This window comes from Xenopus laevis, chromosome 1S (assembly GCF_017654675.1).
Source record: "Xenopus laevis strain J_2021 chromosome 1S, Xenopus_laevis_v10.1, whole genome shotgun sequence".
NCBI lineage: Eukaryota > Metazoa > Chordata > Amphibia > Anura > Pipidae > Xenopus > Xenopus laevis.
In genome coordinates this window covers 169,125,057-169,138,707 of record NC_054372.1, presented here as the reverse complement: position 1 = coordinate 169,138,707, position 13,651 = coordinate 169,125,057, and the positions used below count along the sequence as shown (strand labels likewise).

Below are 13,651 nucleotides of genomic sequence, written 5' to 3'. Positions count from 1 at the left end.
GTTTATTTTGTTGGCCCAAAGCTGAAAGTCCTAGAATTATATAAAACTAATTTAAACTAGAAAACTAGAGGTGATGCTTGAACTTCAAAAAATTATGTCACAGGGAGTTACAGAAACAATACTAACTGCCATGGAGACCAGCAGAATAAACAAATAATGTCCTCCGCACTGCCTTTTCAATCTTTTTTTTTAGGAATGCATCGATCCTCGCTTGGGTAAACCGCTATCCCAACCAGTGACAAATTTTCAAAAATGAGGAGAGCACTTCTCAATAGCAAAATCGCTGTGGTTGTATTTATTTAAAGGCTACTACACGACATGTTTCGGGTTATTACATACCCTTTCTGCCATGGAGACCAGCACTCAGAATGTTTATAATCTTCAAAATCTAGGCTTAGCTGCTTTAATCATTAATAATATTAAAATTATCCGTACATGTTTGTAACTCATACCGCTCTGCGTTCAGTGTTTATTCCATATCACCACCATGTGGTCAAATGAGGAATTGTAACCTTGGTAAATGATTTACTTCTCAATATTCTGTATATACTGCTAAAGTGTTGCCATATCTTTTAGTGAAACTGATGACAGAATTTGATACATAATCAAACAAAAACAATGACCCCTTATCTAATTTATTTATCCTGCGGTAGAAGCAGAGGTCTGACCTTAGTCAGTAAGGACTGTTAAATAAATGAGAAGAAAAAAGTACCCCACATGCTTCAAACTCGCTCAGCAGTCTCAAGTTAATTTCCAACTACCTAATAAATATACCCTCAGTTGAGTGCAAAGTTACTAATCAATTAGTGATAATCAAATGATTTAAGAAAAAGTGCTTATGCTATAATTTAAATGATTAAATACCAATTAATTTAAAAATGGATTTTAATTAAATATATTTACAAATGTAATATAGTTCATTCAATGTATATAGAGGTTTTTTTTAAAAAAAATTCATGACAATATGATCGTAGCTACAACCAATTATATTGCACACGAATGTGTATCCTTATACACCAAGGTAAGTTAATCTACAAGTTACTAATAACCCCCTCCAGTCAATTTAATTTACAATACTTTTAAAGTGCTTGAGTGCTTTAAATAATTAATAATGACTGGTAATCAGCATAAATTAATTCAAAGCTTAACAATTAATTCGTAAAGTTTAAAGTGCTTGTTGATAGTGCTTTGCAATAAATTAAGGTAATTATTACATTAATTTATTGCAAAGCACTATCAAGCACTTTAAACGTTACGAATTAATTGTTAAGTTTTGAATTAATTTATACTGATTACCAGTCATTATTAATTATTTAAAGCACTCAAGCACTTTAAAAGTATTGTAAATGATATCCTTATATATCCTTATTTCCCATCAAATGCTCCTAAATCGTGTTATATATATTTTGGAACCAGGATATTATTTCTAAGGGCCATGTTAATGCAATTCAGAATGCTGTTTGTGCTGATCCAATATGCCTCTGACTTGCCTAAATATGTCAATAGTTTAAGTACTAATATAAATAGATTTTTATTTTTGTGTACGGTTTCCTTATAGCTTTCTAGTGAGACAGTAATAACTGTGAAAATAAAGCAGAGGTACACATGAGGTACACTCGCAGAGCTGAACGGCACATGTTTTGCTTCCTATAAGCGTCTTGAAGCGTTTTATCCCACCTTTAGTTTAATGTCACCTTTGCATTATGACATGATGTCTTTAAAACAAGCAGAACATTAATGCGGTGTTTAAATGAGCCCAATGCAGTCTAATATCTCCAGCTGAACTGGAATTCCCTTATAAGGCATTTGCAATATAACCATGTCCAAGCTACTATTTATAAAACCCTTTTAAAAAGAGCTCAGCGCCCGTGAGATCAGAGTATACAAAGGGATATCCTCATAAACTGACTTTCTTGTCTACATCTCAGCACTATTTATTGCCATTAAAGCAAACTCACCCCAGGTGACATTTGCGTTTTAGCATTTCATTATTTATGCTGTACATGGGTTATAAACCTTTCCCCTAAGCACTTTTGCAAGCAGCTTTGTTTTTTTGTAGTACCCAACTTTAGATTTTACAGGTTTAAAATCCAGAGGGCTTCCTTTATAAATTCTGACTATGCGATCAGGAGAGGACTTGAAACACATTTAATTTTCTGAGGTGTTAAAAGCCCTGAAGAAACAACAGGGTTTTTAGGGTGATGACACAATCAGCAATTTCATGCATTGATACAGAAATGAGTTGGGACAGGGGACTGGATTCTCAAAGCTGACAGAGCAAACAGATTTTTAATATTCAATTTTGAAATCTGACATGGGGCTAGACATATTGTCAATTTCCCAGCTGCCCCAAGTCGTGAATTGTGCTCTGATAAACTTCACTCTTTACTGCTGTACTGCAAGTTGGAGTGATATCATCCCCCTCCCTTTTCCCCCCAGCAGCCAAACAAAAGAACAATGGGAAGGTAACCAGATAACAGCTCCCTAACACAAGATAACAGCTGCCTGGTAGATCTAAGAACAACATTCAATAGTAAAAACCCATGTCCCACTGAGACACATTCGGTTACATTGAGAAGGAAAATCAGCAGCCTGCCAGAAAGCATTTCTCTCCTAAAGTGCAGGCACAAGTCACATGACCAGGGGCAGCTGGGAAACTGACAAAATGTCTAGCCCCGTGTCAGATTTCAAAATTGAATATAAAAAAATATGTTTGCTCTTTTGAGAAATGGATTTCAGTGCAGAATTCTGCTGGAGCAGCACTATTAACTGATTCATTTTGTAAAAAAAAGTTTTTTCCCATGACAGTATCCCTTTAATGTCAAACTTCTCCAAGTAAAAGTTGTCCAGGTGCTATAGAAGTCAGTGGGATCTGCGCTGATCCTATTGGACCATTTTTAAACCAGAATCAAAATTTAAATCAGAATTTTATAGGTTTTTTCATTTTTTCAACTAAGAATTGACCAAAAACTTTTTTAGAGGTTTGCAAGGTATTAGTGTTTTTTTTTAGATCATTTGGATCTGTTATTTGTTTGTATTTTTTATAATAAGAACTTTTAATAAGTTCAATGGCAATCGGGGTTTTAGAGTTTGTGACTGTAGTTGTGGTTTCAAAACCATGATTGTGGCATTGCCGCATGCCAAGTGAAAGCCCACGTGGTTGTATGCAATTGCCATACAAGTGAATGGAGGCACTTTGCAAGTATTTAATCCCCTGCCCAGGGAACTACTAATCCCTCCAGGGACAAAACGTCCTGCGTTTCATTACACTTAGACAAGAGCGGGGAATAAGAAAATATTCACAGAATGCAGAATCCAAAATGGAATTTATTATTTTGCTATTATTTATTTCCTTTCTGCATTTCCAGCTTAAGATATACAAGCTTGTGTTTGTGTTCTCTACATGGAAAATGCATTTTGGTTACTGCTGTGGTTTACTAATGCACACCTTCTGTGCCAAAGCAAACACAGTGTTTTTTCGTATTGGGCATAAGCATTGGTATTAATGGCACCGAGCAGTCGGCCCCTAGGGACTGAGGTGTAAGTCTGCTGTACTTTCTTTGGATGGTTGGAGCCCAGACTTCACACAGACTCACATAACTGCTGGAATGAAACAAGCAGCTAAAATTTTCAAACTTAACTACCTAAGGAGGCCCTCTGCTATAATCTGTTTGAATCAAAAAGAAGCTCAAAATTAACCCTTTTTTCTACTATTTGTTAAAATTTCCAATGAATGAGTCTGTTCATTTGCAAATTGCATGAATTGGCACCACATTGCCGATCAAGTGGAGGACCTTATAGCAGCACTTATGATGAGCCCATCATTTTGACAAAGACAAGAGGTCCTTTGCATTCAACACATTATCAATCTATATACATATCTTTATACATGCACGTTAAAGGGTTCATTTTCAAAATGAATCAGTTAACAGTGCTGCTCCAGCAGAATTCTGCATTGAAATTCATTTCTCAAAAGAGCAAACAGATTTTTTTATATTCAGTTTTGAAATCTGACATGGGGCTAGACATATTGTCACTTTCCCAGCTGCCCCAAGTCATGTGACTAGTGCTCTGATAAACTTCAATCACTCTTTACTGCTGTACTGCAAGTTGGAGTGATATCACCCCCTCCCTTTTTCCCCCCAGCAGCCAAACAAAAGAACAATGGGAAGGAAACCAGATAACAGCTCCCTAACACAAGATAACAGCTGCCTGGTAGATCTGAGAACAACACTCAATAGTAAAAACCCATTTCTCACTGAGACACATTCAGTTACATTGAGAAGGAAAACCAGCAGCCTGCCAGAAAGCATTTCTCTCCTAAAGTGCAGGCACAAGTCACATGACCAGGGGCAGCTGGGAAATTCACAAATGTCTAGCTCCATGTCAGATTTCAAAATTGAATATAAAAAAAATCTGTTTGCTCTTTTGAAAAATGGATTTCAGTGCAGTGCTGGAGTAGCACTATTAACTGATGCGTTTTGGAAAAAAAAAAACATGTTTTCTGATGACAGGATCCCTTTAAGGTTAAAGCTCCCAAATGGTTTCCCTTTTATTGAGCACCACCACTGGGATCACCTGACTGTAGCTGGAAAGGGTGGTAACTACAATATGGAGCTGGCCACTGCTTCTCAATAAACTGTACTCACCAAAGATTTCTTAATTCATTAGGCAGGGGAGCAATGAGGCTGTGACCATAAAATTCAAACTACAGACAATTACAAGAGTTCCTCAGCACTTAACCCCATAATTTTGGCTCAATCATTTTTTACGGGTCCCTTGAGCACCCCAAGGATCAGTTGAAGTTATTTTTGTATTGTAATATCTTTTGAATGAACCAACTTCCAGAAACGGTGGTCCCTTTACCCCTAATGGCAGATAATCTATTGATTATAGTTCTCTGGCTAGGAAGTCTGTGCATCCCTCCCATCAGAAAGTATAAACTAAGCAAGCTCAAACTTGAGCCAGTTGGCCTGGAGCTGTTTAGATTCTATCTGATGCACAAATAAAGAGGAAATGTGATCCTTAATTCAACTGATGAGAATTTGCTTGGTTGACTTAGCTCTGTATACACAATTAATTCCTTGGCTTTACTAAAGAAAACATTAGTGGGTATGTGCACTCAATGGCTCTACAGTGAACAAAAGGAGAAAAGCTTTAGACTGTGGAGAAGGATTTAGGCCAGGCATGTCCAAAGTGCAGCCAGGGGGCCAATTGCGGCCGTTTTCAAATTTACACTGGCCCTCAGCCTACATCATGAAATTAATAATAATGAGGCCCCCAAGCACAGTGCAACCAGGAATCCCATAGCAGTAATATTAAGGCAGATTATTGAAATGATCTGCCACTTGGTCTGTACTGCTGCCTGTGTGCTGAAGGTTTTAGTAATAGACACGTAATGGCACATAGTGATGCACTGTTTTTGTATACTTATTTAGTGCTGACGGTGTCAATAGACTTACTGACGTGCCAGTACAGTGAACTAAAGAAGTATGGCGTCACTACGTTCCAATACGTGTCTATTACTAACACCTTCAGCACACAGGCAGCTGTATAGTCCAAGTGACAGATCATTTCACTAATGTGCCCAAATATTACTGCAACGATTACTCGATTCCTGTAATTTAATGTTAATCTGGCTCTCATTGCAAAAGGTTTGGGCACCCCGATTTAGGCTATTTGCATTGCTTATTTTCTTCCCCTTATATGTGTCTATTTTTTTTATCTGAATTTTAACAAAGGAAAAAGAATGTTTTGAAAAATCTTGGACTGTTAGAAAGTAGTCAAACAGCCCCCCGACCATGAACCCAACTTTCAACCAGCAAGACAACCACCTCCCCCAATTTCCTTACCTATGCTACAGGGAAATATGGCTTTCTGTATCCATTTTGACTTATCAGAACAATTTTATGACGTGCAAATTATTCTATAAACAACAAACATACAGTATCTGAAGTTCTGCATGAGTCACAAAACCAACACTAGCCTAATCACTCAGCTGTAAAGCTGTTTATTATTCTTTTGCGTAAAATGAAATTCAACCCATATATTTATATTATCATCTTCAAAATCAGAGCTAAATATCGTAGCAGGAAAGCTGCCAACGTGTTGACAGGAGATTAAAAAGGAGCATAAAGTGAATCTGTTCTGTTAAAGCTGTTTGGCATTAACCTTGGGAAAAACTAAAGCGGTAAAGCTGAGAGGTGTTCTGTGATGTAATCAGATGTGAAGCCATAAAGTGTCAGGCATCAAGTTGTGGAACAAACTAGCTGAAAAAACCCCAACATTCATGAATCCTCAAAGAATCAACAGAAAAAGAGTAATTGGAGGAAATAAAAAGGGGGTTACATTTTGCAGAATTAGTTGGTGGGTCAATGAATTTCAGTTCTTCCATTTATTGTTTGTCAGTGGGTTTCTTGGTTTAGTAAAACCTTGACGTCAAACATTTGGTCAGGGCCCCCCTTAACTCATAACTTTGTTACAGATATAGGAAATGGCTTCTCTAACCCAGATAATGAAAGCACCACACTCACAATAATGAATTGAATATGTCTATCCCATACAAGACCAAGGTTTATGAAGACGTTTTGGTGTAGTTTAGCCTATTATGTTGTTTTGTCTATTTTCCACAAACTTGATGTAAGCAGAACATAAATTGTGTTTAAAAAAAAAAAAAAATTCATCAACTTCAAAATTTATATCTGGCTAAATTCTGTCTAACTGCTAATAGATGCTAGAAAACCTGAATCTAAAGTCTACAAATTGCCTCCCAGTGAGAAAAAAAATTCCTGACTCCATAAGAGCAGTTGGACCAGTCCCTGGATCAAATTACACTAAGGGGGTTATTTATTAAAGTCCGAATGTTGAAAACTTGAAAAAAAGCAAGGTTTTTTTTACTATACAATCCAAACTTTTAGTGGAAATTTCTAGATTTATTATGGATGGAGGATGGAAAAAGTCAGAATCTGAAAATCCGCCATCTCAACCTTGCAGAGGTTGTATATATGTCAATGGGAGAGGTCCCTATCCTATATTTAAGTTTCTGTGGTCTGCCCTATTTCTGACTTTTCGGGCAAAAAATCTGAAAAAGTTGGGCTTTTTTTGAAAAAGCCCAAAAAACCGAGTGATTCAGGAAAAAACTACAGTTCCAATTTTGCTTGATTTTGTTTGTTCCCGATCCGATTAAATCTTGCTTTTTAAATAATAGGTCAAATCGTGGATTCTAGTTTGGTCTGACTTTTTTTATTTAAATGCTTTTTTATTTAAATTCGGATAAGGCCCTAAATGTCAGCCTTGTTTGAGCTGTGCAATGTCAGTTGTATTTGTGATTAGAATATATACAGGATTGGTAAGTCATAATGATGTTTAACAATAAAATCTCAAATGAACAGCATTACATCTTCAAGTGGATCTGGTGGGCAATGTTGCGAAATGTGAAAACCTGCTAAGGGGGCCGATTAATCTAAATATCATACCCCATCTCTCCTTCCAGCAATATGAAAACTGGAGGCCAAACCAACCAGACAGTTTCTTCTCTGCTGGCGAAGATTGTGTCGTTATTATATGGCATGAAAATGGCCAGTGGAATGATGTACCATGCAACTACCATCTTACTTACACCTGCAAAAAGGGAACAGGTACAGTATTCCCATTCATTTGTCTTTAGCAAATTCATGAATGAATGACCTATACTTCACCAATCATTATACAGTATCTCTGTTTCTAATAGCCTCTTCAACATTAGTAAAACTGTTCTCCTCAGAGGAAGCCAACTATAAGCAATCTCTGAAGTTTGGCTTTTGTCCTCCTGAGATAAAGTATCAGAACCATAACCAATGCTTTATCATGAATAATTTGTGCTTAGCACCTTGTTAGGGACCTGGCCCTACACTTTGGGAATCTCTTTAGTACTACAGCTAAAATACTGCAGTTTAAATGTACTGTTATATTTGAATGTATATTTTTATGTTATATTTTTCATATAATGTATTATGTTTGGAATGTTTTAGTTGCTTGTGGACAGCCTCCTTTGGTAGAAAATGCCAAGACCTTTGGAAAGGCTAAACCTCGCTATGAGATAAACTCTATGGTCAGATACCACTGCAAAGAAGGCTTTGTACAGCGCCATTTGCCAATGATAAGATGCAGAGGTGACGGACGATGGGATTTGCCTAAAGTGTCATGTCTGAAATGTAAGTACCTTTTACTCATATCAGTACTGAAATGATGAGAATGCCCGAATACGTGCATATTTGCATTATGTTCTGTATAGCCAATCCTCATTGGTGGATTATATTTATATTGAATAATTATTTTTATGCAAGGGGAACATGTTTTATGTTGTTGCCTTATACTGAACTTGTTAGGCTGTTTCATGAAGGGGAAACACTGCTGTTTTTCATTTATGTCGACTTGATCTAGGTTGGAGGTCTCCAATCTTTTTTTTTTTTACCATTGAGCAACATTCTGATGAGTTGGGAAGCAACACGAGAATGAAAAATGTCCTGGGTGGTGCAAAATAAGGGCTGTTATTAGCTATTTGGTAGTCCCTGTGTTCTGGAAGCCTATAAGAGACTCTGTTTGGCAGTACACTGGGTTTTCATGCAACCAAAACTTGCCTTCAAGCCAGGAATTCAAAAATAAGCACCTGCTTTGGGGCCACTGGGAGCAACATCCAAGGGTTTGGTGAGCAACATGTTGCTCATGAGCTACTGGTTGGGGATCATTGATCTAGGTCTTCTCAGCCCACTTCCTTGTTTCTTGGGATATTTTCTGCTGCCTTGGATGGTGCATATGTGCTGTAGAGCAAACATTTGCCTTTTTGTGTTTTGATCTTACTCTACTGCACATGCGCAGAACCCAGGGCAGCTGCAGAGGATCCCTGGGACAAACGAGAAGATAGTGGTGTGCACTTACTAGAATACTAGATGCAGCCTTTACTTCTTCGTTAATTGAGCCATTGCCATTAGCTAACAATTTATCAATTACTTAGTCTTATATTACACATATATGAACTGTCTATTGTCTGATATATATTTTTTCTTTAACATTTCAGCTTCCAATTTCCAAAGGACTTATTCTAAGAAATATTATTATAAGTTTACTCCACCAGAGATGAGGACTTCCATGAATTCTCCAAAACACCACCACAGCTGGAGCAGGACTTGGCAAGATTCCCCACGCTGAACAACCCTAACCTACCATCAGCAGACACCTTGACTGCCAAAGTCCTCATTTATAGTGCCTTTCACAAGAGTTCTGAGGAGTAATATCTTAGACTTGGACTATGGCGACGAATAAAAATAAGACACTTTGACCTTAAATCTTTTTATAGGGACTAAACCTGATGTAAGCAAAAAAAATGAAACCATTACCTGTCCAGCCTACTAGAACCATTAGTTAATGTATTTCATCACAACGGGAACAGATTTATTGCATTGATACAAGCTTCCTTTAAATATTTAAGCATCTTGACCTTAGCGGAGATGCTTTTGTAAATAAGATGATCTAAATATGTTTTCTAATCATGTATATAAAATGAACTAGTGAGACTAAAGTCGGACTTATTTAATGAGCGCTATATGAGTCAGAGAGTATGCCACTTGTGCACCGGAGGTCTTATTGAAATGCAGTTGCTTCTGGTGCACAAGTACTGGTGTAAATTGAGCTTAGTACATTAAGGCTGGAGATTGAGTGTGTGGCAGAAAACTTTGTGCCAGACTAAGAACAATGATGAAATTATGTGCCATACAATATGTAAATGTTATGTGTCAGGTAATACAATGAAGGAGATCTACTTTATCACCTGCAATAATGGAAACATTGTCTTGTTCGTCCAGGACCACTTTTGTAACAGATGAAAGGGGTCATTTATGATCAGCAAGGTAGGGTGCAAAGCACAAAAAAGGGGGATAAAGTCTTCCATGATTTTGCACTTGGCACTCTGCCCTACATACTAAATTCATTGCTACAAAAAATGGAGCACAGAAACCTGCCACCATTACGATGAATACAGCATTGCCTGTGTTTCAGAGTGCTGTATTCATGAGGGGCTGGAGGGGGAGGCATGTAGGTGTCATCCCTTCCCTACCATTCCCCATCTTGCATGTCATTCAGACGTGCAAGTTAGGGAGTGGTTGCAGGTTCAGACTGCAATAGGACCTTTATGGGTCCGAGGATAAGGACTGCTCTGCATCTGAACCCACTGTGCTTTTCACCTTGAGCCAGATTTTCAGTCTGCCACAAGAGCACTGCCTGTGCTGCAAGTCAAGTGCGATGAGCACCTAGGGGCATGGTTTTGTGCCCTTTAGCGCTCATGGATCAGTTGTAAATGACCCCTGAATTGTCTTTCATTGTACTTTCAATAGATGTAAATTGCTAATTCACCCGGGAGTCATTTATAAATGATTACTGAAGCAAAATCAGACCTAGACCAGATGTACCATATTTGCATCAAATTGTATGTTGCATCACTTTTTTGATGCCAGTGTTTCGACTGCTGCATGAATAGATGCAATACCAATAACCCAAGCTGAGTCAGTTTTGATTTTGCTTTGTATCTTTCGCACATAGGAAAAAAGGCTCCAGTCCAGTGTTGCTGTCTTTCAACAACTAACCATTGCAAGGGTGCATTTTACAATGTTTTATTAAAAAAATAGAACAAAAAAAGTGAAAAATTTTGTACATATAGTAATTTTTTAGGTCTTTTTTAATGAGAAAATGAATGTGTAGTGATGAATGCGGCAGCTGTGAAGCAAATATGAACAAATGTAGAAAGCCGTTCTGATTTCACTTATGGAAGGCTCATTGCCATGGGTTCTTTTTTCTTTTATTCCTCCATTTGTGAAAAACCAACCATAATATTTTATTGAGTTTACAAATGTTGGAATGAAATTGCTGGAAGATCATTACTATAGCTTTTACACCATTATCTTCGAGAAAGCCCTATAGACACCAAATCCACTGGGACAGCTCCAGGGTAACATCCTACAAATATAGTTATTTTCTAGTAAACAATGAAATTATTCATGAATAGTGATAGGTGAAGAAATTCGGCAGGCGCGAATTTCCGCTTTTCGACATCGGCAATTAAATTTGCGAAACTGCGGAGAAAATTTGCCGGCAAAAAAATCAACTGAGTCAAAATTTGGTGGCACATCAGAATAGTAGCAATAAAGTCAATGGGTGTCCGACTAATTTTGACGCACAAAAATTTTTAAGCACGTCAAAATAAGTCGGACACCCATTGACTTTATTGCGTTTGAACAAAATAGGTGGGTGTATAAAAATTGTTGCGGCCATCAAAATTGACGCACGTCAGAATAATTTTGACGCCCATTGACTTCAATATTTCGCCATTTTGCAAATTTCGTGGGAAATTCATGAATTTACCCAGCGAAACGGGACAAATTCGCCCATCACTATTCTTGAAAAAAATTGCCCTGTATTAGTAGAGAAGGGTTCATAATGTATCCCTGAAATATTAGAGTAGGACGATATTAACAAAAGCAGAAAAGATGCTCTGCAATTATGTTGGTTATTATTAAACTGAACCGTCTAAAAGGGGACTGGAAGTGAAGTAATAATTTAAAGCTGGTCACTCACTGGCTGTTGTGGCCATGAATCTGGGCAAGTGTTTTGTGCAATCAAACATTTGGTTTAATTATTTCAGCCAAACCAACCTAAGACTCAAAACATTGGCTTGTTGGCCAAGCTAGAATTGTGTGGGGGCTGCACTTCTTTGCATGGATCTGATTGGCCAGATAACTGTGATCATCATTCACCTTTGTAGCCAGCTCAAGTAGTTCCCGGAATCCAAGACTTGGCACCTATTCCCAAAGTGTTATTTTATTATATCATTTTATTTGATGGAATCCAATGAACAAAGTATATTTATTGCAATCGGCCTACTGTCATGGCAGCCATTGAAGCTGGAAGAGAGCCACTCCATGAAATGAAACAGATATGGATTTTTAACCAAGTGCTAATAACTGAGAGTGTGATTGATGCATTCCTTTCTGACTGCTGCACCTTGCCTAATCATATTTTGTACTTGACAACAATGCACCATAGTGTTGACCTGTATGTTTTTTTTCTATTACAATGCACATAATACCTTCTCCCCCCCCCCTGTATTTATATTATAACTTGTATAGTATATAATGTGAACCTTTGGGTATTTGTGAATGAAATGCTTCTGTTTCACCAAAGAAACTTTTTTGGTTTGCTAGTCTTTGGTTCCTAGTGTTTTTATTTATTCTTTTTTTTTTTAATTATTTTTTAACAGAAGAATGTGTAATTATAGATCAAATTAATAAACACTCAAATGTTTATTTGACTAATCCAGGTTTGCTGAGGAGGTCCCATTATCTGAAATATTATTCATTCTAAACTTTTGTTTTTCCACCAGGGAATGTTTGCTTCTAAGTCCCTTTTTATAGCAGACACATCCCGAACGAAGCGCTGCACAATGTCTGGAAAACACTCTGGCCATAACTTACAAAGGGTTCAAGGGTTGAAAGATACATTACACTAGAGGGCAAATGTATTAAAACTTGAATTCAAGTTTTTGCCCCAGTGTGAGGAAATCGCTGCAAAATAAATGACAAATTCTAATATTTTCACATTAGATTTACATGTAATATGTAAAAAATTTGAGCAAGCATTCAAGCTATTTTAGATTTTAAAAAAAAAATAGTTACATTTTTAAAAATGAATGGAATAATGAGATTTTCATGGTGATCAAGTTTTTTTTTCCCCTAGTAAATTAAGATGCAAGTTTTTGAATATAAAATTTTTTTTGGGTTTTAGAAAAAACTCAGTATAGTAAAGTCAGTCAAAAACTAGTAAAACCGGCTTCAAACAAGAGAGGCTTAAAGGAATCGTTCAGTGTAAAAATAAAAACTGGTTAAATAGATAGGCTGTGCAAAATAAAAAATGTTTCTAATATAGTTAGTTAGCCAAAAATGTAATATATAAAGGCTGGAGTGATTTGATGTATAACATGTCAGTCAGGACACTACTTCCTACTTTTCAGCTCTCTTGGTTTACACTGACTGGTTACCCTGGCTACCAGGCAGTAACCAATCAGAGACTTGAGGGGGGGCCACATGGGTCATATCTGTTGCTTTTGAATCTGAGCTGAATGCTGAGGATCAATTACAAACTCACTGAACAGAAATGTACCATGTGGCCCCCCTTCAAGTTGCTGACTGGCTTAGAGTTATAGAGCTGAAAAGCAGGAAGTTGGATTCTGGCTGTTTTATTAGACATCCAGTCACTCCAGCCTTTATATATTACATTTTTGGCTAACTAACTATATTAGAAACATTTTTTATTTTGCACAGCCTATCTATTTACCCAGTTTTTATTTTCACACTGAACTATTCCTTTAAGTGTAGGTTTCAGATTAAGGGAGCTAACACATGAGCTAAGACGTGACGTGGCACGTGAGCTCACATATTTGTCCAAAGTGGTAGTTATAACTCATTTATAAATTAAATACACACCTTTATATGCACTGAGTTTGCCAAATGACTGGAACTATTATTATTTTTCACTATGTTTGACCATCCAGGTAAGAAGACCAAGCTAATGTAACAATTTGCCCTTGATTGAGAATCAGATTGCATTCTGAACTATTCTGAACTAT

General features: G+C 37.1%; 1 protein-coding gene across 4 annotated transcripts in view; it reads left to right on the top strand.

The window, feature by feature from the left end:
* LOC108707243 (versican core protein) overlaps positions 1–12,229 on the top strand; it is a 91,996-nt gene extending 79,767 nt beyond the window's left edge. For all 4 annotated transcript variants that reach the window (XM_041580487.1, XM_041580485.1, XM_041580486.1 and 1 more), the window contains 3 exons: positions 7,493–7,637; positions 8,010–8,192; positions 9,056–12,229. In XM_041580487.1, the coding sequence (XP_041436421.1) occupies positions 7,493–7,637; positions 8,010–8,192; positions 9,056–9,186 (459 nt within the window). In that variant the 3' untranslated portion in view covers positions 9,187–12,229. The remainder of the gene's footprint in view (positions 1–7,492; positions 7,638–8,009; positions 8,193–9,055) is intronic.
* The last annotated feature ends 1,422 nt before the right edge of the window (positions 12,230–13,651 follow it).